At 53.0% G+C, this 24,261-nt stretch overlaps 4 protein-coding genes across 15 annotated transcripts in view; all 4 read left to right on the forward strand.

The window, feature by feature from the left end:
* The window catches only part of NECTIN2 (nectin cell adhesion molecule 2), a 32,520-nt gene extending 23,327 nt beyond the window's left edge, over window positions 1–9,193 (forward strand). The window contains exons 7-9 of one of the 3 annotated variants that reach the window (XM_072607949.1): window positions 8,104–8,167; window positions 8,366–8,430; window positions 8,538–8,672. In XM_072607949.1, coding sequence (XP_072464050.1) covers window positions 8,104–8,167; window positions 8,366–8,389 — 88 coding nt within the window. In that variant the 3' untranslated portion in view covers window positions 8,390–8,430; window positions 8,538–8,672. Of the gene's footprint in view, window positions 1–8,103; window positions 8,168–8,343; window positions 8,431–8,537 lie in introns of all 3 variants that reach the window. The other 2 variants (XM_072607946.1, XM_072607947.1) reach the window with 2 other exon arrangements.
* A 1,198-nt stretch (window positions 9,194–10,391) lies between these two features.
* TOMM40 (translocase of outer mitochondrial membrane 40) lies at window positions 10,392–13,654 on the forward strand. Its single transcript, XM_072607965.1, has 10 exons — window positions 10,392–10,490; window positions 10,609–10,876; window positions 11,347–11,414; window positions 11,495–11,587; window positions 11,672–11,773; window positions 11,860–11,965; window positions 12,379–12,501; window positions 12,584–12,660; window positions 12,756–12,858; window positions 13,018–13,654. The coding sequence occupies exons 2-10, from the start codon at window positions 10,615–10,617 to the stop codon at window positions 13,155–13,157; spliced, it is 1,074 nt and encodes a 357-aa protein (XP_072464066.1). The 5' UTR covers window positions 10,392–10,490; window positions 10,609–10,614; the 3' UTR covers window positions 13,158–13,654.
* Window positions 13,655–14,195: 541 nt separating this feature from the next.
* Window positions 14,196–18,748, forward strand: APOE (apolipoprotein E). Of its 2 annotated transcripts, none has more exons than XM_072607966.1 (4): window positions 14,196–15,596; window positions 16,758–16,832; window positions 17,111–17,300; window positions 17,769–18,748. In XM_072607966.1, exons 2-4 carry the CDS (start codon window positions 16,787–16,789, stop codon window positions 18,442–18,444), a joined length of 912 nt encoding a protein of 303 aa, XP_072464067.1. In that variant the 5' UTR covers window positions 14,196–15,596; window positions 16,758–16,786; the 3' UTR covers window positions 18,445–18,748. The 2 variants fall into 2 exon arrangements, with proteins under 2 accessions (XP_072464067.1, XP_072464068.1); XM_072607967.1 differs by having other exon boundaries at window positions 15,452–15,596; window positions 16,762–16,832.
* Window positions 18,749–19,827: 1,079 nt separating this feature from the next.
* APOC1 (apolipoprotein C1) lies at window positions 19,828–23,650 on the forward strand. Of its 9 annotated transcripts, none has more exons than XM_072607980.1 (6): window positions 19,828–20,052; window positions 21,446–21,587; window positions 21,890–21,944; window positions 22,299–22,392; window positions 22,591–22,741; window positions 23,416–23,650. In XM_072607980.1, exons 2-6 carry the CDS (start codon window positions 21,577–21,579, stop codon window positions 23,477–23,479), a joined length of 375 nt encoding a protein of 124 aa, XP_072464081.1. In that variant the 5' UTR covers window positions 19,828–20,052; window positions 21,446–21,576; the 3' UTR covers window positions 23,480–23,650. The 9 variants fall into 9 exon arrangements, with proteins under 9 accessions (XP_072464081.1, XP_072464085.1, XP_072464087.1 ...); XM_072607984.1 differs by having other exon boundaries at window positions 19,845–20,052; window positions 22,594–22,741; XM_072607986.1 differs by lacking the exon at window positions 19,828–20,052 and adding an exon at window positions 20,256–20,327 and having other exon boundaries at window positions 22,594–22,741.
* Window positions 23,651–24,261: the final 611 nt, after the last annotated feature.

Raw genomic sequence — 24,261 nt, forward strand, 5'->3', positions numbered from 1 at the left:
AAAATATGTAGAACATCCTCTGTTTGGTATTCAAAGCCCTTCATCTCCAGTCTTCTTACATCACACACTCTGCCATCCAGTAGCACTGACCTCCTCCAATCACCTGATTGCAGGCATTTTCACTCCCTGTCCCTCCACAGCTGGATTCCTTCACCTCTGCTTTCTGCCTTCCCTGGACTCCTTTAAGACCCAGTTGAAATTCCACCTTCTGCAGGAATCCTCTCCTGATCCCCGTTCATTCTGGTGCTTTCCCCTATTGACTAGCTCCAGTTTATCCTTATCACAGTCACCCATTTCCATCCACAGTCTTCTTTCTTTGTAACGCTAGCCCCATAGACAGTAGGAGCTGTGTTTATCGACTGGCTGGAAAGGGGGGAGGGAGCAGAGGGACAAATAAAGAAAAGTTAGGAGACTTTGAGAAGTTGAAGGCTTGTTGAAGTTTAAGTTGAAGAAGTTGAAGTTTAAGGAGGTCAAAGTTTTAAGCTGAAGGACCAGAGGAAAAGAGAGCAAAGGAAAGGGCAGGACCCAAGGAGGCTAAGCAGAAGGTCTTGAGAGGAAGAAGTAAGTGAAATAACAGATTCTTGGGAAAAGAGGGGAAAGTGGAATGTCTTTACCTAGGTTTTATAGGACACTAAAAGGATAAAAAGCAGAGTGACAACTCTGGAATGTGCCTCGATCTATTCTGTGGGAAGCTAGTGCCAAGGAAAACTATACCTGAAGGTCTCACTTGTAATGGATACAAAGAACAAAGTAAATCTGCTTTAATTTTTTTTAACACCTAAAAAAGGCATTTCCATAGACACAGTTAAACACAAAAGCAGAATGCCATATGAAACTAGGAAGCCATTTTAAGTATAGAATCAATTGTATCTGTTGCTTTCAAAACTGTCCTTGTCTGCTTCCTTCTAAACATCCTTGTTCTGTGCAGTTTTTAAAGGCTTGCATTGTCCCCCCCCTTTCTTCCTTATCATTACTCACCTCCCCCCCCCCCCCCATATTCCTTAATGAACTTAAAGGAGGAAAATGAAACCTTGTAATTACTAAGCTTAGTCAAGCAAGGACAATCCACACAATGGGCTCTGTCCCCAGGGGTCAGCTTCACCTCTCTCTGTTCAGAAGTAGTAGGTGCAGTGGGGGAGGAGGGCAGAGTTGGGCCTTGCTTTGATCAGTACTTAAGTCTGTTTCTTTACAGTGTGGTTGTCCTTGGTAACTTATTTACTCTGGATCAGTCTGTTACTCAGCATTCCCTGGAATCATTTCTTAGGACACAGCTAAGCTACATCACATTCCTAGTTAAATAGGGGTATTTATTTAGCCATTCCTGAGTTGCCTAAGAGGCCATCCACCACACCCGTTAGATTCTAGTTTTAATCAGGGACGATTTTGCAATGACTGTTATCTGCAGGCAAAGGGCAAGCCTTTCTCCTTTCTGGAAAAGCATGAAAAGAATCTGGGGTAATACCCCTTCACACTCCAGGGAAGCAAAGATGATAAAGTGGTTCTTAAAAAACAGAAAGAAATTAAATTCACATGTGCTTAGTGCTGTGGAGACAAAGATTAAACCAAGACAATTCCCTCCTTTGAGGAGATTTGCATCTATAGGATAAACAATGTGTACACAGATAAATATTTTTCAAGTACTAAAGTGATTTCAGGGCAGATGGTGGAAAGGGTGACCAGTTCTTGCGCAAAGTGGCTCTTGACCCAAGCACTGGAGAGGAGAGCCCTTGACAGTTTCCAGATTTTACTCTTCCCTCTCCCCAGTCCTTCTGCAGATCCTTGAACACCCCACCCCACTGGGCCAGCCTCCATACCTGGCTTCCTTCAGACTGCTCCAAAGCCACCTTGTGCAGGAAGCTTTCCTGGTCCCTCAGCTCGTCTTCCCTCCTAAAACTCAGAATGCATCTTATGTGTATCTTGTAATGTATGTATATAACATTTACATGTCTCTCCTCAAGGGAAGGGGCTGTTTTTGGTTACTTTGTATCTCCAGCTATTAGCACATGGCCTGGAACATAAAAGCCCTCATCCAAATGTTTACTGATGGATTTATGGAAAGATGGGAGGCGAGAGATGGGATGTTGTGTGTGGCAGACGGCAAGTCAGCTGGTTTAGCTGCAACACAGCATGCACTTGGGTGTTCAGTCACATCCAACTCTGTGACCCTATCTGGGGTTTTCTCGGCAAGAAGGAGTTTGCCACTTCCTTTTCCAGTTCATGTTACAGATAAGGAAATTGAGACAGAGTGGAGTGACTTTCCCGGGGTTACTGAGGTCCGATATGAACTCAGGAAGATGTTTCCCAGACTTCAGGTGCCCCCTCACCCCAAATGCACAATGGTGCCACCTAGCTGCCCAGGGTGCATAAGGAGGAATATAACATAACAGGAGGCAAGTTGTGATGGGTTTTAAGTGCTAAATGTTTTATCTTAGCGGCAGTAGGGAGCCACAGGAGCTTCTTGAGCAGGGGAATGACAAGGCCAGAGCTGCACATTAGGAACATGAATTTGTATGTAGCAGATAGGAGAAGGGAGACCTGCTAGATCTGCAGTTGTCCCCAGAGGGGAGAGAAGACAAAGGTGGGCTGCTGTGCTGCTCGAGGGGGATTCACTGAAACAAAAAACAGGGTGTGCAGATGCAGAGATGAATCCTGGTCATCCCTTGTTCTGCTTCAATTTTATCTGCTAAAGAGAAGTCTTTGAACTAGAAACAGGATAAATATAGCAATTGGGGGGAGAGAGGAGAAATCCCAGATAAGGAGGGCAATAGAGAGGACTTTGTTGCTGCCACAGATAATTTCAAGGCACTTGTCTCAGAAGAACTACATCCTGAAAGAAGTAATAAAGGGGATGACTAAGGCATATGGTGTGGTGGTCCACAGATCTGTACCAATTATTATAGTTTTTATCAATCTCTTGAACAGAGGCATGCTTGAATTTACAGATTTCCTTAAGCAGGGAGAGATGGGTAATAAATACTCTGGCTGACAGTCAGAATTCAAAAAAAAATCTTTCCAGGAGGGGGTCGCAAAAGTCTTGGTGCAATTTAAAGGCTTTTTCCCATTTTTTTAACTTTGAGACACCTGTATATACCCTCACACTTGGCTCCAAAAAATTAACTTCAGAAGTACAACAGAAATGACTAGACAGTAGCTCATCAGAAAAATCTCTGTGAGTCTTAGTGGAATTCAAGCACAGAGTCACTGTGTACACAGTAGCTAAGAAGGCTAATGGGGCCTTGGGTCACATAGAGGCATTGTATCCAAGACAGGGCAGTTGAAGTCCTGGGCAACACACACCTGTGGGACTGGGCTCAGTTCCGGGCACCATATTTTCATTCAGACACTGATAAAGCTGGACAGCATCCAGAGGACACTGACCACAGTAAAATAGCAAAGAGCCTCCTCAAGGTGGTGGCATGTGAGGACAGGGGAAGAAAGAGGGCGTATTTAGCCTGGAGGAGAGAAAGAAGACTAAGGGAGGCACTGGGAACTGTTCGGTCCCAGCAAGAGAATGATGGAAGCTGGAAAGAGGTCAACTGAGGCTTGATGTCAGGAAAAACTCCCTAAAAATGACTGCTTTCCACCAGGTGAATGAGCCACCTCTGACGTTGGTGGGTTTTTCCCTCCTTAGAGGTCATCAAGCAAAGGCAGGGTGATCATGTGTAGTTGGATGTACTAGCCCCTGGTGGTCAGCTGCAGTAGCTGGCCTCTGAGATTCTTCGATTCTCAGACATGACCATTTCATCAGGATACATAGCATTCACATGCCACATGCATCTTGACCCCACTTTGGGAGAAGTATTTTTTTTAATTGTTTTCAGTTTTCTACAATCACTTCCACATATCTTAGATTTTTTCCCCCTCCCTCCCCAAGACAAAGTGCAGTGTTATAAGTTCTATCTACGCATACATTCTTATTAAATACATTTTCACCTTAGTCATGTTGCATAGAATTAAAATGAATGGAAGAAACCAAAATAAAAAAAACAAAACATAACACAATAGAATGTGATCTGCTACATTCTGCGATCCAGTTCCACAGTTCTTTCTCTGGATGTGGAAGGCGTTTTGCCTCGAGTCCATTGGGAATTTTTTAGGTCCTTACATTGCTGTAAAGGGCTAAGTCTATCAGAAAAATTCCTCTCACACTGTGGTTGTTGCTGTGCACAAAGTTCTCCTGGTTCTGCTCCTTTCCCTCAGCATCAGTTCATATAAGTCTTTCCAGGCCTCTGTGAAGTCTTCCTGTTCATCATTTCTTATAGCACAATAGTATTCCATTACATTCATATACCACAACGTGTTCAGACATTCCCCAACTGATGGGCATTGGAGGAAGCATTTCTGACCCAAAGGGAAGGGCTTCTACATCGTCTACAACTCTTTGGCAGCTCCTCTGAGGAAACAGAGATGTCCCTACATGACCAGTCAGATTCAGTTTCATGCACTGTTGTAGTCGTTCTATAGACTGCTCTTCTGGTTGTGCTGATTTCTATCTGTATGTTTATGTGCCTTTCTGTGTCTCCGAATTCTTCATGGGTGTTTTTTCCTATGGCATAGTAATATCCTATTACATTCATATTCCAGTTTATTTAGCCATTTCTAGCTGATGGGCATTAAACTTGTTTTCCAGTAAACACATAAAGTGCCGCTATGCATATTATGCTATGGAACCTTTATTTCTGTCTGGCCTCATTGGGGTATATGAGATTGCCAAGTCAAAGGATGTGCACATTTTAGTTACCTTTTTTACCTCATCATAATTCCAAATCACTGCTCCACCAACAGTCTTTCCCTCACTTTTCTAACACTATTCCCCACCTTTTGACTTTTTCCAATTAGGTTTATCTTGATTTAATTACAAGGGTCTTACTGAGATCTTGAGGGGCAGCTAACTAGGACTGGGTGCTAGGCCAGGAATCAGGAAGACTCATCTTCATGAGTTCATATGTGCCCTCAGACACTTACTAGCTGTGTGACCCTGGGCAAGTCATTTAGCCCTGTTGGCCTCAGTTTCCTCATCTGTAAAATGAGATAGAGAAGAAAAGCAGAAGCTAGAGAAGGAAAGAAAGACGCTCCAGTGTCTTTGCCGAGAGAACCCAAATGGGCTCACAAAGAGACAGACACAAGGGAAATGACTGAAGAACAAAACGGAGGTCTTGGTAGAATTTCACTGCCTCATCATCTTCCCCATTGGGTATTGGTACATGGGCGTGGTTATCTTCCTGGTCTTCTTTGCTGCCAGTGAAATTCCAAGAAGGGAACAATGCAGCATGAAATTATCAGGCATCTAACTCATGAAATCATGTTTTCTAACTCTGCCAACTCCTTGATTTTCCTCTCTAAGAATCAAATGACTCAGAGCTGGTGGACTGTCGGAGGTTCGATGCCAGCCTAGTAGGAAGTCTCCAGTGTAGAGTCCTAGAGATCTGTGCTTCACCTATACTAACTTTTATTAGTGACTTAAAGACAGGTGGGTTGCTCATAAAATCTGCAGATGACAACTTTCTAGGGTTTGCTAACCCAGTAGAAACCAATCAGTATCCAAAAGGACCCTGATAAGGTGAAATTCCCCAAGGGCAAATTATCAGGTGTCAAAAAGCTACTTCACACCTCTTAGAGGCAGTGATGAGACAGCAGTTTTGACAAAGATGCTGAGATTTGGTAGACTGCAAACTCAACATGAGTCAGCAGCGTGCAAGGGCACCCTGAAAAGCTAATTCAACACTGGGCTGCACTAAGATGGGAACAGCTTCCAGAAGCAGGGAGATGGTGGTCCCAGTGTGGTCCCAATGGGCCCCTGGAGTACTGTAGGCTGTTCTGGCCATCATCTTTTAGGAACATGAATAAACTGAAGTGTATCCAAAGGAGAGCAGCCAGGATGGTGACATAAGAGGTTCAGTGAAGGGAATCTGGCATAGTTACTCCAGAGAAGTCAAGCCTCAGGAGGGAACATGAACGTTGTCTTCAAGTCTCTGAAGAACTGTCATGTGGAGGAGACATCCAGAGGAACCAGCCCCCTTTACAACCAAAAATGGGTGAAGATGCAAAGAGGAAAATTCAGACAATGTCAAGAAAGCCTAGTTGACAATTAGAGCTGCCAAACTCTCATTCTAAAATGGCCTGCCTCAAGAGGGAGGCGGAAGGTTCCCACTCCTTGGAGGTCTTCAAACAGAGTCCATAGATCTGATCACTTCTTGGGTATGTTCAAGTGGGGATTTTTCTTACAAATAGGCTGGACTAGATGGCACCCCCTCCCCTCCCCACTATCAAATTCTGTGACTGAAAGCCTTTCAGCATGATAGAGCTTGTCACAAATTGCTTTCCATTAACTTTCAATCACTCAGGGTCACACAGGCCATACTAAGACATCAGAGTAGGACCTGGAGGAGGAGAGAGACGTATATACACAACCTGCATAAGGATGATAACTAAATACACACACACACAGAGATAGGGCCTCAAGACATGCTCACACTGAGATGGCAGGAGCCAGGTGATGACCGCCTGAAAAAAGGGTTGGCTGGAGACATGGGCAGAGCCAAAACAATAAGGGAAGAGCCAGTCAAACATTTTTGTTGTAGTTGAGTCATTTCAGTTGTGCTCTGACTCCCTCTAATCCTGTTTGGGGTTTCTTTGGCAAAGACACAGGAGGGCTTTGCCTTTTCCACCACATTTTACAGATAAGGAAACTGAGGCCAACAGGGCTATGTGACTTGCCCAGGATCATACAGCTAGTAAGCTTCTGAGGTTGGGTTTGAACTTGGGAAGATGTCTTCCTGATCCCAAGCGTAGTGCTCTATCCACTACAACACCTACCTGCCCCACGGACCAAGTGTCAAAAACTGGAGAGAGGTCAAGGAGATTTAGAGCTGAGAAACTGTCAATTAAGATATCAGTGGTAAATCTTGGGCTCAGGCCCTCTGATAAGCCTTGGTTCCCTTTGGGGAAAAGAGAGGTAGCAGGTAGAAGTTCTGGCAATTAATTCCCCTGGTGCTAGATTAAAATATCTTGCCTCTACAGAACCCACTTGGCTTCCTTTATCTGTCCCTGTGATGGATTAGGCTTTAGTTCTTCCGGCTCCCCAAATCTCCAGTTGTCTGGTAGAGAAAAGGGGTAGTACGAGAAAGAAGGGAGCCTAAGGAAAGTTATTCTTGAGGGCAGGAAGAAGATGCAGGATATACGTGTAAGTAGGTTACACAGTAGAGCCCACTCACATTCAGCCTGCTGCTTGACTTATTAGAAAATCTTCTTTCCCCATAAGCGCTCGCTCAAATCTCTCTCTACAGCAAACCCCTTAAAATTAGATCAATATTGTTATCGATTGATTACTGATGATGGCAGTTTATTAGCAACAACACAATTCTTTACAGTAGTTTAGCTGTTGGACTCAGTAGAGTAAGAGGCACCTTAAACCATACTTGTGACTCATTTTCTGAAAATACAGTTCCACTATTTAGTTCATTCAAGCTATTTAGTTCATTTCTTCTTCTCAAGAATTCTAAGATTAAGCTTAAAGCAGTTTCATCAAGTAAAGCCTCTCCAGGTTCTCCAGCCCAAATGGAAAACTGTCTCTTTAACCTGTTATCACTAAAAATCTCTGCAGACTCAATCCTCAGGAAGGACTCTGGGTACTGAATCTCCATAAAATAATATTTAAGCCAGCTGTCTCCCAAGGAAGGCTTTCTTTATTCTTTCTCAATGTCTTTGTTCAACAATTATAAGAGCAATGCCATGAAACTCGAGGAGGAAGGGGTTAGTCCATAGTGTCACAGATGGAGAGCTCAGGAAGGATGTGGACTGAGAACATTTGATTGGATTTAGCCATCAAGGCACCATCTGAACTGAAAGCCTTTTCAATATCTGAGAACTGCACTCAGTGCACTGGCCATGTGTTGGTCCCTCTCTCCTCCCCCACCTCCAGAGAACTTAAGCTTTCTGAAGGCAGGGATTGTTTCATTTTTGTCCCTAAATCTCCAGCGTCTAGCACACAGCAGGGGCTTAGCAGATGCGAATTTAATTGAGCTGAATTAATGGAATTGTTGGGCCACTGGCAAAAACTCAGGGAATGAAATACCATTTTCCTCTTCTATTCCTTCCTCACAGGCTGGAAGGCCCTCCTGCCTACAAGCCTCCACCTCCTAAGATGAAACTAGAGGAGCCAGAAATGGTAAGACTTTTCTCCACATCCCTTTTCCTTCCTGACTGCCATGACCCCCTGTGCCTCCCACTGCCTCAGCACGCATCCTGTTCCCTCCCCTTTCCCTATTCTGAGCATCCCCCTGCCTCTGGCCCCTTGAATCTGCCCTGACCTGTCCCCACCCCACCCCTTCTCTCTGCCCCCAGCCCTCTCAGCTCTTCACTCTAGGTAGCTCGGAGCACATCCCTCTGAAGACCCCATACTTTGAGTCCAGCATCTCAGCTCCTGAACAGGTAATACAGCAGCGGGTGGGTCTGCTGGCCAGGGCCCCTGCGGCTCCTCTGTGGGCTTTGTGGGGAAGGGAGGAGGCCGCTCTCACTTAGTCTTCTCCCTTGCCCAGGACATGCCCCGATACCACGAGCTGCCCACCCTGGAGGAGCGTGCAGCTGCCCTGCCCCTGCACCTGGAGGAGCTAGGTGATGCTGCTGGAGGGGAGAGGCTGCCCCTGGAGGAGGATGAAGATTACCTGGACAAGGTCAATCCTATCTACGATGCTCTGGCTTACCCCACAGCCGAGGCCTATCGAGGGAGGGGCTTCGTTATGTCTCGGGCCATGTACGTGTGACCCCTGGGCCCTGGCCCTCGCCCTCGGCCATGAAGACCTCGTCCGGGCCCCCCCACCACGGCCGCTGGCGTTCTGCTCAGACCCCTCTTTGCCAGGACTGAGATCTCTGCCCTCAGTGCAACCTCTGAGCCACACCCAACCCCCCACGACCCCCTGCTGCTCCCCCTTCCCTGTGCCCAGACTTGAGCCCTGGGCAGCGCCCTGCCTCCAAACACACCGTCCAGTCTTCCTGCCCTTCCTGCAGGCAGGAGAGGCCAAGGTGCCTGCCTGCAGCCCTCCTCTGGAGGCCGTGCTTCGGGGCCCCTGGAGGTGGTGCAGGAGGTGTGAGGGGCCGGCTGAGCTGGCCCTGCCCCTCCCTGGGGGAACTGTAGGGGAGGGGAACGGACTTTTGTACACAAACGTTTCCTAATAAATGCGACTTTTTACGCCTAGCCACGCGTATGCTGGGGGCTGCCCACCTCACACCCGGGACTCTTCACGCTTGCCACGTTCCGTCAAGCTGGCCTGTCCAACGCTGCCCTTCCCATTTCCCACCTCCGAGCCTTGGCCGCAGCAGTTCCTCACTCCCACGCCTCCAAAGGACCTCCGTGCTCTCCCCCTCCCCACCCCAGCTTCCGCCCGCCCAGCTCGGGTTCCACCTCCCGAAGGTGGCCCTGGGGACCCCGCCCCGCAAATGTCCGGTGTTCACTTAGCTTCGTCCAGCTTGGCCCTCGGGAACGGACGCTCCCACAGGGCGGGGCCGACAGTGCCCGGCACGCGGGCAGCTGAGTACCTGTGTGCTTGTGGAGCTAAACTGGACCTAGTGGATATTAGCGGTACCGGTCCGGTACCCGTCATGCCCCGGGGCTGTCCCCAGGTCCGGTGAGGGTCAGAAGTAGTGGAGAAGGGCAGCTCTGGGGCATGGTGGGAAAGGAATGGCGCCCTACAGAGCCGGTCAGGGTCACGGAAGCCCCACCGGAGCATTCTGGGTCAGGACTGACGAGAGGAAAGGGGGTGGGAGTAGGGAATCGTCGGGGAGTCCCGGCCTGCGGTGCCTTCTGGCAATGCCTCTGACCTTGCCGCCCGCCGGCCCAAGCCCCGCAGCCCAGCCTACTTAGGCCAGCGCCCGCCGAGACCCGGCTCCGCCCGCCAATCACCAGCGACTTCCTCTCAGCCTCGCACCAATCCGACAGCTGCGACGGGGAGGCGGGGGGGGGGGGGGGGGCGAGCGTCCGAAGCCAATGTAAAGAGACAGTCTGAGGGCCTGCCAATGGGAAAGCAAAGAGGGTGGGTCTTGGGGGCGAATGTCTAACCTCATGATGTTTGGGAGGGTAAAAGAGGTGGCATCATAAACCAATGAAAAGGGACGCTCTCTGGAAGGTCAATGGGTGCTGCACGAAGGTGGGCTCTTCGCAGATAATGACCAATGAAAATGCGAGAAGATAGCGGGCTTGTGGGGCAAATGCCGTACTGGGCGCTTGAAACGGAGAAACCCTAGACCAATCACAGGAGGCGTTCCTTGGACAAACCAATAGGAGTAGACGGAGGGCGGGATCTGTCAAAGGCCTACCAATAATGATGGGGTGAGGGTGGGGCGGAAAAGACCAACCTATAACGATGAGATCCCTCGGGCCAATGATGGGCTCCGATTCCTGAGGGGCCGGGGACTGCGCCTGCGCTTTGGGCGCCGCCTCCCGCACGGGGGTTCGGGTGCGGAGCGGAAGCCGGGAGGAGCTGCAGCCACCCGTAGTGAGCAGCGACCCGGGGTCGGGGTCACGTGGCCTGCGACGGGGCCGAGGCACGGGGGAGGGGGTGGTCACGTGGGCGGCGACAGTGACCCCTGACCTCTCGCCCCGGTTTCCTGCAGGTGATCATGGGCAACGTGTTGGCCGCCAGCTCGCCGCCCGCGGGGCCGCCCCCTCCGTCCGGCCCGGGCCTCGTGGCCGCGCCGCCGCCGCTCCCGCCGCCGCCGCCGGGTTTCACGCTGCCCCCAATGGGCGGCCTGAGCGCGGGTCCCGGCGCCCGCGGAGGAGTCCCGGGCGGCCCCGGGAGCGGGCCCCGGGCGCCGGAGGACGAGGCCTGCTGCTGCCTGCCCAACCCGGGCACGTTTGAGGAGTGCCACCGCAAGTGCAAGGGTAAGGGCCGCCGCTAGGGGGTGCCTCTGCCGGAGGGGGGGAGGGGGAGAAGGGAGCGCCCAGGAAAGCTTCCACTCTGTGTTGGCGCGGCCTCTTGGGGAAACTGAGGCAGGCAGTGCCGCGACTCTCGTCCAGAGGCCCCTCGTGGCTGGGACGTGTGGGAGCGGGGTTGGATTCGAACTCGGCTCCTCTGGACCCGGGGCTCGGTGCCTGGAGGCGCCCCCTAGTGGCCGCCTCCTCCTGCAGCCGTGTGGAGCCTCAGCGAGGGGGCCTTCCCCATGTAGTCTGAGCGCCGGTGCCAACCTGGGTGACCTTGGAGGAGTCACTCACCTCATCCTCAGCCCCTCCCCCTGTGGCAGAGACCTCGTCCCTTCATAAGTGGGAGGAGGCCCCCCTGTTGGGGGCCTGGGGGGGTCGGGCAGGGGCCCCAGGAGCCCCCACCCCCAGGTGACCCTAGTGCTTCCCCTCAGAGCTGTTCCCGGTGCAGATGGAGGGCGTGAAGCTCACGGTGAACAAGGGGCTCAGTAACCACTTCCAGGTGAGCCCCAGGAGGGCGGCCCCACACGGAGGGGAGGGCGGCAGGTCAAGGGCCAGGCCTGACCCGTGTCGCACCCCCAGGTCAACCACACCGTGGCCCTCAGCACCATCGGAGACTCTAACTACCACTTTGGGGTCACCTACGTAGGGACCAAGCAGCTCAGCCCCACCGAGGTAAGAGGGGCCCCATCCTGGAGCCGCCCTGGCCAGCCTGTGGTCCTGCCTCCTCCCCTCACTCCTGTCCTGTCCCACCCGCAGGCCTTCCCTGTGCTGGTGGGAGACATGGACAACTGCGGGAGCCTGAATGCCCAGGTGATCCACCAGGTGGGGCCTGGCCTGCGGTCCAAGATGGCCGTGCAGGTAAGTGCTTCCTGGAGTGGCCCAGGCTGGGCGCTGCTGGGGGCCTGGAGCTGGCCTGAGGAATCAGCACACCTGTCTCCCCCCAGACCCAGCAGTCCAAGTTTGTGAACTGGCAGGTGGATGGCGAGTACCGCGGCTCGGACTTCACAGCCGCTGTGACCCTGGGGAACCCCGACGTCCTGGTGGGCTCAGGTGAGGCCCATGCTGGGCCGGCTGGGGAGGGCTGGGCGGCCATGGCCGTGTCTTTCATATCTCTTTCTGCCCTGTCTCAGGAGGATGGGGTGCGGTGCCCTGCTCTTGGTTTGGTTCTTTCGGGCACCATCCTCTCTGGTGCCTGGGTCTCTTTAAGAAGCGTGAAGATGTAGAGAGACGGTGTCTCTGGGGGGCTCTCTGAACATCTCCCTCTGTCTCTGCATCTCTTCTTTGTTTCTCACAGTGACACTTGCTGAGGGAGGTGGGGACAGACAGTGTCTCTCTCCCCAGAGGTCTGTGTCACTGTGGGAAGGATGAAGACCTGAAGAAAAATGCTGCCTCTGGGTTGTGGTTCAGGGAGGGAGGGAGGGAGGAGAGCACCCTGAGGTGACTGTCCCCATAACTGTCCCCAGGGATTCTTGTGGCTCACTACCTTCAGAGTATCACTCCATGCTTGGCCCTGGGCGGGGAGCTGGTGTATCACCGAAGGCCGGGTGAGGAGGGCACTGTCGTATCTCTGGCAGGGAAGTACACAGGTATGAGGCCAGGCTCTGTGCTTAAGGGCAGGGGAGGCACAAAGCCCCAGAATGCTTGATGACTCTCGTCTTTCCCCCCAAGCGCCCAACTGGTTGGCGACCTTGACCGTGGGCCAGGCAGGGGCCCATGCCACATATTACCACAAAGCCAGTGATCAGGTAAGGGTGTGGTGGGAGCAAGGAAAGGGGCTGAAGTGCTAGGCCCTCTGGGGGGTGGTGGGGATTTCCCAACCAACCCTTGTGGCTTTCTCCAGCTTCAAGTCGGGGTGGAGTTTGAAGCCAGCACCCGAATGCAGGACACTAGTGTCTCCTTGGGCTACCAGCTGGACCTCCCCAAAGCCAACCTCCTCTTCAAAGGTAGCCCCTTCATGACCCTTCCCAACCCCTGAGCCCCCAGCACAGGACTTCTTCACCTGGAGCTAGTGCATAAAAAGGGGGGATTGTGAGGCTTTTCCAGGGGCCCCCTGGCACCCCTGTCCCCTCACAGGCCCAGTCTCTCCTTTCATCTTCCCCCAGGCTCCATGGACAGTAACTGGATCGTGGGGGCCACCCTGGAGAAGAAGCTGCCCCCCCTGCCCCTAACCCTGGCCCTGGGAGCCTTCCTCAATCATCGAAAGAACAAGTTCCAGTGTGGTTTTGGCCTCACCATTGGCTGAGCCCATCATCCCACCCATCCCTCTGCCCCTGGGCTGGGGAGGGAGGGCTAGGAAAGGGGAGACCCCAGGATCTGGGGAGACCTTGGGCATGGCCAGGGAGACTTCAGCATTTTGGAGAGGGACTTGAGAATACTGGAAGACCGATCCCCTGCCCCCTCTCCCCATTCCTGGAAGGAGCTCTAGGATCTAGGAGATCTAGGTGGGAAGGACTTTGGAGGAGGGTCCTCCGTGGGGGGCCTCTCCCCTTCCCCATGTGGTGGAGCTGAGCTGCTGAGGAGGCAGTGTGGACTGGGCATCCCTGCCCTGCCTCCCTGGTGGCCACAGGAGGGCGCCCCATTATCCCTATCCCCCCAGTTCCGTCCATTACCCTTGGCCTCTCCCCACCCCCTTCTCCCCACTAGCCTCTCTGCCACCCCCTCGGTGTAAATCATGTTTATAAGTTATGGAAAAAAAAACCAGAACATTTTACAGAAAAAAATACATGGCTAAAAAAGCAAGTAACAGGGAGGAGATGCCGTCTGTCTACATAGGGGCTGGGGGTCTCCATACTCTCCTCGCTGTCTTTTTCTTCCTTCAGACCTCACAGATGGCCTAGCTCTCTGCACACCCTTCACCCTTGTACCCTAGGCTTTCTGTGTGCCCAGTCAGCTCTTTCCCTTGTCTTCCGTATGGCCAGGATAAATAAAGCTGCTGGCACTGGCTGGAGCCAAAGGACCTGTGTTCGAATGCCGGCCTTTCCACTTCTATCTCTAGTGGCCATATTGATCCCTTCCAGCCTTAAATGTCTGCTTCCCTTTGCCTCTGTTCTTAATCTCCCAGTCTCCCTGCCTCCCATCCCAATTCAACTAGTGGGAGAAGATCCTAATTTCAATCCTGTGACCTTTTGCTCCTTGATGGTGGAGAGTGATGGACTTTGTTCTGGCTGTAGAGTCAGGCTAACTGGCATAGCTCTGTTGGGGGTGGGGGGGTGGGGCAGCAGCAGAAAGCTGGTTTTCAATTCTGGGAGGCAGGATTGTGGGTCTTGGTTATTTGAGAAGAGACAGATGCCAGTACTGGATGTCTGAATGGGTGTTGGTCAAGAACCCCCAGGAGCACAGATGGGGGCTGGGGTCCCTGCCCTTGAAGAGCAAACAGACTGCCTCCTCTCCCAACCAGTATGAGAACCGTTGGGGTCTTCCTGCACACACACTGGTTCCCCTCTCCCTGGAGGGGGCATCCCTGCCCATGCCACCCTCGGGTCATTCTGGGTCATAGCCCTTCACCCCTTTCTGGGCAGTGGGAAGTGGGAACAGACAGTGATTTCCTAGCCCTTCTCCAAGCAGGCAATTTTCTGTTCCTCTGTCTGAGTCTGGGTCATGGTAGGGAGGAATGAGGCTTTGGAGTCTGCAGGGCATCCTGTGTGCTAGGGGGACAGGTCATTTAGTAGGTGACCTATCCCCAGGGCAAAAAAGGACCCTGCCATCTGAGATCCCCAGCCCTTCCAAAAAAGCTAACTATCCAAAAATATCACCATGCTTTCCTTCTGCTTTCTCTGTCCTGTTCCCCTCCCCCCTTTAATCTTGAGATACCCTGGCTTTGGGGCCCTGGGGTCTGATTGCACTCTCCCATCACCCATCTCCTTACATGGGGGAGGAGGAGCAGTTTCACCTAACCACCAGCCTTGGGCTCCCAAATTGTGTTCCTCTAGGGTTCATGGAATAGCCCCCCCACTGATACAGGCATCTGAGTCATCACCCTGCCCCCACCCCTCCTCCAAAAACAGACTTGGGCCTCTGGGCCTAAAGCCAGTGTTCCCCTGGTGTGTCAGTGACCCCTCATATCCAGCTGTCTGCCCCCACACAAAACAACCTTTCAAAGAACTGGGCCCCCACCCTTCCTGCAGTATTCTGGACTGAGAACAGACTACAGCTGGCCCTAAGTTATCTTGTCCTGGTCTCCATTTTATGTGCCCCACTCAGGTCGTGAAGGCCATTCTTTGCCCCCTCAATTCAGCCAAGTGCCATGGCCCTCCCTGAGACAAGTTATCTTCATCCGGATGTCTAGATTCCTTTATCAGCATCCCCTATCCTTCATGGAGGCTGCCCCCTGCCCTAGAATTCCATTTAGCCCTCCCAAGAGGGGCACAGGGATGGACATTCTCTGTTCGGTCTTTGGAAGTGGGGGGCAGGGATCAGGTCAGGTTAGGCGGTGAGAGGTCAGCTTCCCAACCCCAGGAGGGGGGAAGCAGCCCTAGTGTACCGCCCCCAAAGCTGGGGGGGGGGGGTGGCATGGAGGAGGGCCATGCTCTCCTCGTGACAGGTCCGCCCTGGCCCTGGAGGAGGGGGCGGGGGTTGAAGCCCTATAACTGGAAGAGGTCCCTGAGCCCGGGTCCTACTCAGCCCAGAAGAGGATCTCTCTGACTGACCCAGAGGAAGCCCCAGCTAAGCAGCCAGGGCCAAGGTAAAGAAGCCCCAGGGGACAGAGGCTATGGGGATGGGTGAATAGAAATGCAGGCATGGGGAGCCTTGCACTAGCCTCAGTTGGCTCCTTGCCTTCAGGCAGGTCCCATCTGTGGGCTGTGGATGAATGCTGCTCCACTTTTGACATTCAATGTCAATGCAGAGTATGGTGGAAAAAGCTGAATTTGGAGAGAGGTCTGAGGTTCAAATCTCAGCTCTGCTGCTTAATACCTGTCTGACTTGGGGCTAGTCACTTAACTCACTCTCCTCTTAGAATGAGGAGGTTGGTTGGATCCGACAGCTTCCTTAATCATGCGGGTCCAAGATCCTAAGGGCAGCAGCCCTAGTAATACTCCTTATGGGGGATACAGACTTCTAGACAGGACGCCGGCTGAGCAAGAGACACAGAAAGACAGACATAGGAGAACCTAAAGGGATTCGGGAACAGAGGACAGATGTCCCAGATCTGGGTGGCAGAAAGGAATGCTTGGGTCCTGAGAGTGAGAAATGGGGGATGTGAGGGAAAGCAGCAACTCAGAACCCCCAGGATCCTGGGAAGGGAAATTGAGATTGGAATCACAGCTTGTCCACATCTAACATCAAGGCAGCAAACCAGAGTCAGAGGCTCAGGGTTCAAAGCCTACCTCTGAGGATGCTTACTGTAGGTGATGCCTTTGGCCAAGCGTTGAACCTCACTTTTTGCTCCTCCAGAAAACAAGAGGTTTAGATAAACTAGGTAGTCCTCTCCTCTTTCCAGGCTAGGATTCTTTTCAAGGTGGGGTGATATTAAGCAATCTCCTTTGCCCCTCTGATTAGGAATCGTGTTAATGTTTATCTAGCGGCACCCCTTAGGTCTTCTCGAGACAGTGGAGATTAGGATTTTGCATGGAAGGAATGAAATTCAGGAAGTGGGAGGGCTTGAACTTTGGAATCCAGATTTGAGGAAAAGACCAACAATGGGAAGAGATTTAAGATATAGAATACCCCAGGTCTAAAACCTTGGCTCCCTAACAGATAATCAGAGGAGGTTAGGAATACAGAATTAGGAGGCAACTGTTTCCTCATTATCTGTTGGTGGGAGTTGACTGATGGGCTTAGTGGGGGAGGACAGAATAAAGGGAGGAGGTCCCTGACTTCAGATAGACTTCTCTCTCTGCCCTAGCCAGACCAATCACCAGCTGTGCTGTGAAAATGAAGTTCCTGTGGGCATTGTGGGCACTGGCGGCCCTCTTGACGGGTATGCCCCCTCCCTGGACCTCTCCATTCCTGCTCTCCTCTGTCCTGTACCAATTTTCCCTCTCCCTTCAATATTTTCCCCAGTAGCCCCTCTAATCTATCCCTCCTTAGTCCTTCAGTCTGTTCTTACTCCCACTATCTGTCTCCTCCCATTTCTAGGATCTGTTTGTCCTTTCTTCCCCAGATGGGCTAAGCCCTCCCCATCCTCTGCTCCCACTCAGCCCCTGTGAGCTGGTTCCCTGGAGTCTCAACACTCCTGTTCATCTATCTGCCCCTCAGGCTGCCATGGAGAAGATGTCAAGACTTCTTCAGCGGACCAAGTTGCAGACCCAGAGCTCTGGAACACTGAGCCAGCCCGGGCCTGGGAGACAGCCATGGGCCGCTTCCAGAGCTACCTAGACCAGCTACAAACCCGGGTCGAGGACCTGCAGAGTGAGGTGCACAGTTTCCAAATAGTCAAGGACCTGAGGTGAGGACCATCCCCACCATGACCTCTGCCACTCAGGTCTCCCCCAACCCTGCCTTGTGAGTCTTAGACCTAGTAGTCCATCCCCAGCCATGGCCCAATCTCTTTTCTCCACTTGCCCAGGAAAATGGAAGCTGACTCCCACTGGCCTCACTGACTCCTGTCCACCCAATGTATTTCTGCCTCTGGCAGTGGTTCATCTGTTTCCCCTTCCCATTCTCCTCTCTCTGCTCCTTTCCATCTATTCCCACTTTTCTGGGTGCCCACCATCACTGCCCCCCTGTAGGTCTGTCTCCTTCCCAATTTAGTGCAGTGGACAGAAGTGGATTTAGAATCAGAGCCTTGGGCTTGATTCCTGTCTCTGACCCTTCATAGCTATGTGACCAGGATGAGTCCCCTCACCTCTCTGAGGGACCTCAGTTCCTTCATCATGTCCAGGTTCCAATCCAGCTTCCCATCTGCTCCCTGCAGGGGTCTTACGACAGACACTCTGAGCGAGTTGAACGATTACAAGGCTGAGTTGGACCAGATGCTGACCCCTATGACTGAGGATACCCGAGCTCGGCTGGCCAAGGAGCTCACAGCTGCCCAGGCTCGCCTCAGTGCTGACATGGAGGATGTGGGATCCCGCCTTGCCCAGTACCACCGAGAGTTTCATGCTGTGGTCAACCACAACATAGATGAGGTCAGAAACCGAGTCTCTGCCTACCTGAGGAAGATGAGGAAGCGCATTGGGCGGGACTACGAAGAGCTGCAGACTCGCATGGCCACCTACCAGACTGGTGCCAAGGAGGGTATGGAGAGAGGGTTCGGCTCCCTGAAGGACCTGGTCCCCTTGCTGGAGCGTGTCCAAGAGCAGAACAAGAAGAGGATGGCTAACCTGGGCACCCTGGCAGGGGAGCGCCTGCAGAACCACCTGGATCAGATGCGCAGTCGAATGGAGGAGGTCAAGGCCAAGGTGGACGAGCAGTCAACCCAGCTGCAGGCTCAACTGCAGGGCTTTCACGACCGCCTGAAGGCCTGGTTCCAGCCCCTGGCCACCGACCTGCAGCGCCAGTGGACATCGCTGGTGGACAAGGTTCAGGAGGCCATCAATCCCAAAGGGAAGCTGGGAGAGACACCCGATATGCCCCTCAGTGACAACTGAAAGTTCCCCAGACTCCTCCACAAGGCCCCCGTAGTTCACCCTGTCTCTCACCTGGGAGCCCTCTTATCATCACCCACCAGTGGACCCTCCCCTGTCCTCCCCCACAACCTGGGGAGAGGTGGATGCTCCAATCCCACTCTCACTCACACCAAGACACCTTCCGACCCCCTCACATCCACAGGGCAGGTCAGTGCACCCCATGGCTCTGGTCCTCAGTCCTTCTACTACCCTTGGAAGATGGGGGGGGCCCACATGTAGTCTAAGCTCAGGCCATCAATAAAGTGAAAGCTTGCTTATGTACCAACCACTGATTCTATGTTAGTCTGGGTTTATCTCTCCCTCAGGAAGGGATGATGGGGGAGGTGAGTATGGGCTGGATCTCTCTGTCCTTTTGTCTCAAGCTTTTACTGAAGTGACTCAAGATAATCCCTTTCTTCTTCCCTGTTCTTTCTGCATAGATCTCTCTTTCACTCCTCTCTCTGGTCTCTGGTCTCCTTTGGCCCCATAGACACCCCTCTCCTCTCTGCTTCTCCCCTCTTCCTTCTGAGATCTCCCTCTCTTCTCCCTCTCCCTTTCTGCTGCTCCCTCCTGCACCCCCTTCTCTGGGTCTTGACTGACTTTCTCACCCTTCTGGGTCTCTCATTTCTCCAACAAGTCTGGTTGGAGGGCTCCTGCTTGAGCTAAGTGGGATGAGGGTTAGAGCAAGGCAGAAGTCTCCCTGGGGTGTCTGGAACCCTAGATTTGAAAGCAGGGGAGAGGTCACCAGAGATAAAGATCTGGGAATCCTGGTAGGAGCCAAGGTGAGAGGGGAAGCCAGGGGAAAGAGGCCTCTCTAGGAGGCTTGCTCAACTTTTTCTGCCCTCCCCCTTGCCCCACCCCAACCTCTTTGGAAATTCCAGAGACACAATCCCCCAACCCTCTCCTCCCGAATCCTAGATCCCTTCACTGGGGAGCAGGCACTGGTGGGGTGAGAGTAGGAGAGTTTGGGGTTTCCCTTGCCACTGAAACCCCTGGACTCTCCCTCAACCCCAGCATTTTACAGAACCCAAGAAAACTTGCGTGAGAATCCTGGAATACTTTAGACTATAGACCATCAAACCCAAAAGGTAGTCAGGCGTTTAGAAGGGTTAATAAGGACGTTAAAGGTCATTTACTCCAACCCCTCATTTTTCTGAGGAGGAAACTGAGGCTTCAGTCATTTAACCTCATTTCCCACAGAGATCGGAATCCAGGGCCCTTCCCCCTCTCCCCACCCCGCTTCCAATGGGCCCCAGTTCCTCTGAAGAGCCGTCGGTCCCACCTCCCTTATTTTACCAAGAAAAAAAGAGGCCAGGAGAGGAGCCGAGAAGTAGCCAAGGTCAGCCTAGGGCTGGAATTCAGATCTCTTTGATTCCTAAAACCGGGGCCTCCCTTTGAGGCTGTCAAGTGCCCGGAAGGTTTTGCCGGGCAGAGGGTTATTTGTTAGACACAAAAACAGGGACTCCTCCACCGCCCCATCCCACCCCAAGGAAGGATGGTCACACTCCTTGGCTGCACGTATTTAATGTCTGGCGTCGGAGCTGGAGCTTTCAGAGGACGGAAAGAGAAGGCTTTCGGGAAGCTGGGGAGGTAAAAATTGGCGGGGTGGGGAAGAGTTGAGGAGGAAAGGGTTTTATTTTTATAACCTCATCTGAGTAACAAGAGGGAACTAAAGCTGGCCCTGGCGGTGGGAGATGAGCGAGCGACTAGGTGGAGGACCCTGGCTAGTCCAGACCAAGGGCTCTGAGCAGACAGGGTGACCAAAAACTGGGAGGGATGGGGGGGGGGGGGGGCGCTGAGAGGGGGGGTGCACTAAAATGACAAGTCTGCCCAGAAGAGCCTGGTGCAGTCCCACAACGTTCAGGGTGAGCGTCCTTCGCCTGGGAGCTGCCCACCCCCTTCCCTCCGTGGTCTAGAGGAGGGTAGGAGGGTGAGGAGGGCTCAGCCAACCCGGAGCCGCGGCTCGCGGCCGCCCCCTCAATGGGCCGCCAGGGGTCAGTGACGGTCAGCGCGGGGGGCGCCCACGACCGGAGATGCCCGCAAGTAACCCTGCCTGCCTTGGCTCCCGAAAGAGTCGCGGAGCTCCGGGAGCTGGGACTGAGTGGGGGGCCAGGGTGCATGGGGAATGAATAGCGGCGGCAGCGGAGGAAGAGCTGGGATGGGGGCTGAGAGAGTGTTTCAGTCCCTGAGTGGGCTGGGGAAGAGGAGTGAGCATCCCAGAACCCGGAGGGATCAGTCTGTACACGCTTGTGGTCCCGGGAGAACTTGGGAAGAGAAGCATCCTGAGGGAGGGAGACGATATCCCAAAAGGGAGGGGGGACACGAAGAGGGTGACAGGAAGGTGTCCGCACAGGACCTCCCATTTTAAGGTCATCCCTTTCCCCGAAAAGACGGTGAAAAAGAGAGAAGAAAACTTGGGGGAAAGAATGAGGACTTTGAAGGGCGGAGCGGATGGAGGAAAGAGCGAGGCAGAGGGAGCAGGGGCCTTGGGAAGGAGAGCTGGGGGGAGGGGAGTCCCAGGTCTGCGGGAAGGTCCGAGGACCACTCCCCGGGCGTGTTTATTAAACTCGGTCCCCCGTGAATTCCAATTCCCCCTTGAAGAAAGGGCACTGAGGGTGGGAGACCGGGAGTGCCAGGGCTGTGAGAGGAAAGGGGAGGGTAGAATGGGGGGGGGGGGAGGAGATTCAGGGTCCAGAAGCACCCGAGGAGAGAAAGGAAGGTGTATTTGGACTGTAACCCCTGTGGAGATGAGGGATGACCCAGGAAAAAGATGAGCGTGAAGAAGCCGATAATTGGGAGACTCTGATGTCCCCTCTCCCTTATTTTTCCTGTCCCTCCCCTGGGATTCTAAGGCTGACCCTCTCCCCGTCTCCTTTTCTCCGGACATTGTTCAGTTGTTTCTCCGTCATGTCCAGCTCTCCAAGACCCCATTGGGGGTTTCCTTGGCAGAGCCCCTGGAGGAATTGACCATTTCCTTCTCCAGCTCATTTGACAGATGAGGAAACTGAGGCCAGTTGTGTGAAGTGACTTGCCCAGGGCTGGTTAATTAAGTCTGAGGGTGGATTTGAATTCGGGTCTTCCTGCGCCAGGCACGGCGTGGACCAGAAGACTTTTATGGGTATGGGGTGAGTAGTGGGAGGGCTGTGAAAGTCTCGGTGCAGTGTAGCGCGGGGGGCGGAGTCAAAAGGGGGGGATTTGGAAAGCTGTAGGTGTGGGACGGGGAGGGAGGTGGGGACCTGAGCTGGGTCTTTGGAGATCCCAAAGGGACTTGGATGGGTCTCGCCTCCTGCCTTGGGGCAGGGAGGAGAGAATCCAGGAGCCTACCGGGAAGTGGAGGCTGAGAGGGAGGAGGGAGGAGGGGGAGGGGACGAGAAAGGTGAGGCTTTCTGCGCTCCCCGCCCCTCCCTCAGCCCTCTTATAACCGCAGGACGGGGCGCTCTCGCCCACACCCAGTCCAGCAGGTCAGGTCCCAGTTTTTTTCGGTAAGTGCTGGCCGAGGTGCGGAGGGATGGGAGGAGGGAGGAGGGTCTCTGGGGAAGCGGGGGCCCCTGGAGAAGTCACATGGGGGGTAGGGAGGTTAGAGGAAAGGGAAACGGTGTGGGAGGGGAAGGATCCTGAGGGGGAGAAGGGGACTATTTTGTGAGTGGGGGCGCTGAGAATGTCTTAGACTGCCCATCTAGGGGCCACTCTTACTTGTTTCAGAGATGAGAACCCCAAGAGAAGGGTTCTAGAGCACATAGATAGATCAGGGTGGCTAGAAGTGAGAGGGAAGATGAAGGGAGCCCAGGGAGCAGACTGGGGAGACAGTGACAGCGAGGCCACTCTCTGATCCCCAGGGCTCGGGAGCTCTGCTCTCCTCCTCCTCCAGCCTCATCATGAAGCCCTTCCTCTCCTTCGCTGTGCTGGCTGCCCTTCTGTACTTCGTAGCAGGTATTTGGGGGGGGGGGGGGGGGTAGGTGACGGCTGGCTTCCAATCTCCACCCACACCCTAGGTTGTACGTCCCCCTTCCCCGAGCCCAGATTCTAAGGACACCATCCCTAACCCACTCCTGTCTCCAAGGTCCCCCAATTCCAGGCATTCCAAGTGTTCTGAGTGCTCAGGGGTGCTCTGGGTGCTTTCCTTCCCAGAAGGCCCCAGCCCAGCCCAGGCTTCCCCCAGTGTGGCTGAGGACTTCCAGCATTTCCAGGAGAAGGTGAAGGAGCTGGCAGACACTGTGGCCAACAAGGCCAAGGAGACCTTCACCAAGATCCAGGAGAGTGAATTCTCCACCAAGACCAGGTGTGGCTCCTCCCCCTCCTCATCCTCTTCCTCCTTCTCCTCTTCCTTCTCTTCTCCCTCCTCCTCCTCTTCCTCCTTTTCCTTCACTTTCCCCTCCCCTCAGCATCCCACATGAAGAAGTGGGTCAGCCTTCCTGGGCCCTGTCCTCTAGGAGTGGACAGGAGAGAGGTAGCATTGGGTCCAAATGAGACCTAAAAGAAGGAGGGGGCCTTGAAGGCCAAGAAAGCACTCAGGGATAGGGGAGGGTATTCCTGGCTGAGCTTGGTTGGAGGCCTGGGGCAATCAGAGTGAAGAGATGGACAGGGTCAAGGAGATATTTGACCTAGGAGATTGAGTTTGAAGAGTCAGAATTGGGAAGGCCCTTCCAGGCCTCTACCCCTGAGGTTCTTAACCTCTACCAGGGATGCCTCAGGCAGTCTGGCCAAGGCTTAGGATTCTTTTTCAGAACAAGGCTTTTAAATACATCAAAGTATGTAGTTTACCGAGGAAACCAAGTTCACAGACCCCAGGTTCAGAACCTCTGATCTGGTTCCAGCAGGAGGGATCCATTCCTCACCCACAGGCCTTCAGTAAAGTTGGTAGTCATTGGGAGTCTATGTAGGTCATTCTGGAAGAGGTAGAGGAGATCTGTTCTCTAGATCCCACCAAAGTCACAGTGCCCCTTTTCTCTATAGGAATTGGTTCAAGCAGAATTTCCAGAAAATAAAAGACAAACTGGATACGACCTTCGCCAAGTAGCATTAGGAGTCCAAGTCTCCTGGCTCACCCTCCGATGGGCTGGGCTGTCCCAAAAGCCAGCATCTTTCCCAACCCAAGAAAAGCCTCTGAATGTTTCCCCTTCCTTTTGTCTCCCTCCAGTCCCTGATCCTCTGCTTGCTGACGCTAATATAATAAAGATTTTTCATCCACTGTTTGTGTGTGTGTGTGTGTGTGTATGTGTGTGTGTGTGTGTGTGTGTGTGTGTGTGTGCGTGACTAGGCTGGGGAGCTGGACACCATAATAATCACTCACAGAGTCTTCAGGTTGGCAAAGCTACTTAGAGACTTGTCATCTGATTCTCACAATACCTACCTTTTGAGGTAGGTTTTGTTACTGTCAGGATTTCACAGATGAAAAGTCTGAGGGTCAGACAGGTTGAGAGGCCTCCCCAGGGAGCACATGGTTAGTAAGTGATTAAAGCCATATTCCAACCTAGGTCTCCTTGATTTCTTATCAGGTTCCTTGGGGTTTGGTTTGCAAGTTCCAAGAGGAGACTTGGGAATGCTGACAACCAGAATCCAAAAAAGATCCCACAGGCTAGATCCGTGGGCTAAAAGGAAAATAGTGAAAACTAATCAGAACAAATGTCAAGTTTGACTTGGAGCAGATGGAAGAAGCTTGATTAGGCCACTACGCCTAGGGGAAAGATGTAAAGGCTTGAAAGGGCCAGACTTCAATGGGAGTAGGTGCTGGGGATGGTTGCTCAAGAAGGAAGATGACATCCACACTTGGAAACCCTTAGAAGCCCATACAAAAGGAAC

Source organism: Notamacropus eugenii, chromosome 5 (genome assembly GCF_028372415.1).
Source record: "Notamacropus eugenii isolate mMacEug1 chromosome 5, mMacEug1.pri_v2, whole genome shotgun sequence".
In the NCBI taxonomy this organism is placed as follows: domain Eukaryota; kingdom Metazoa; phylum Chordata; class Mammalia; order Diprotodontia; family Macropodidae; genus Notamacropus; species Notamacropus eugenii.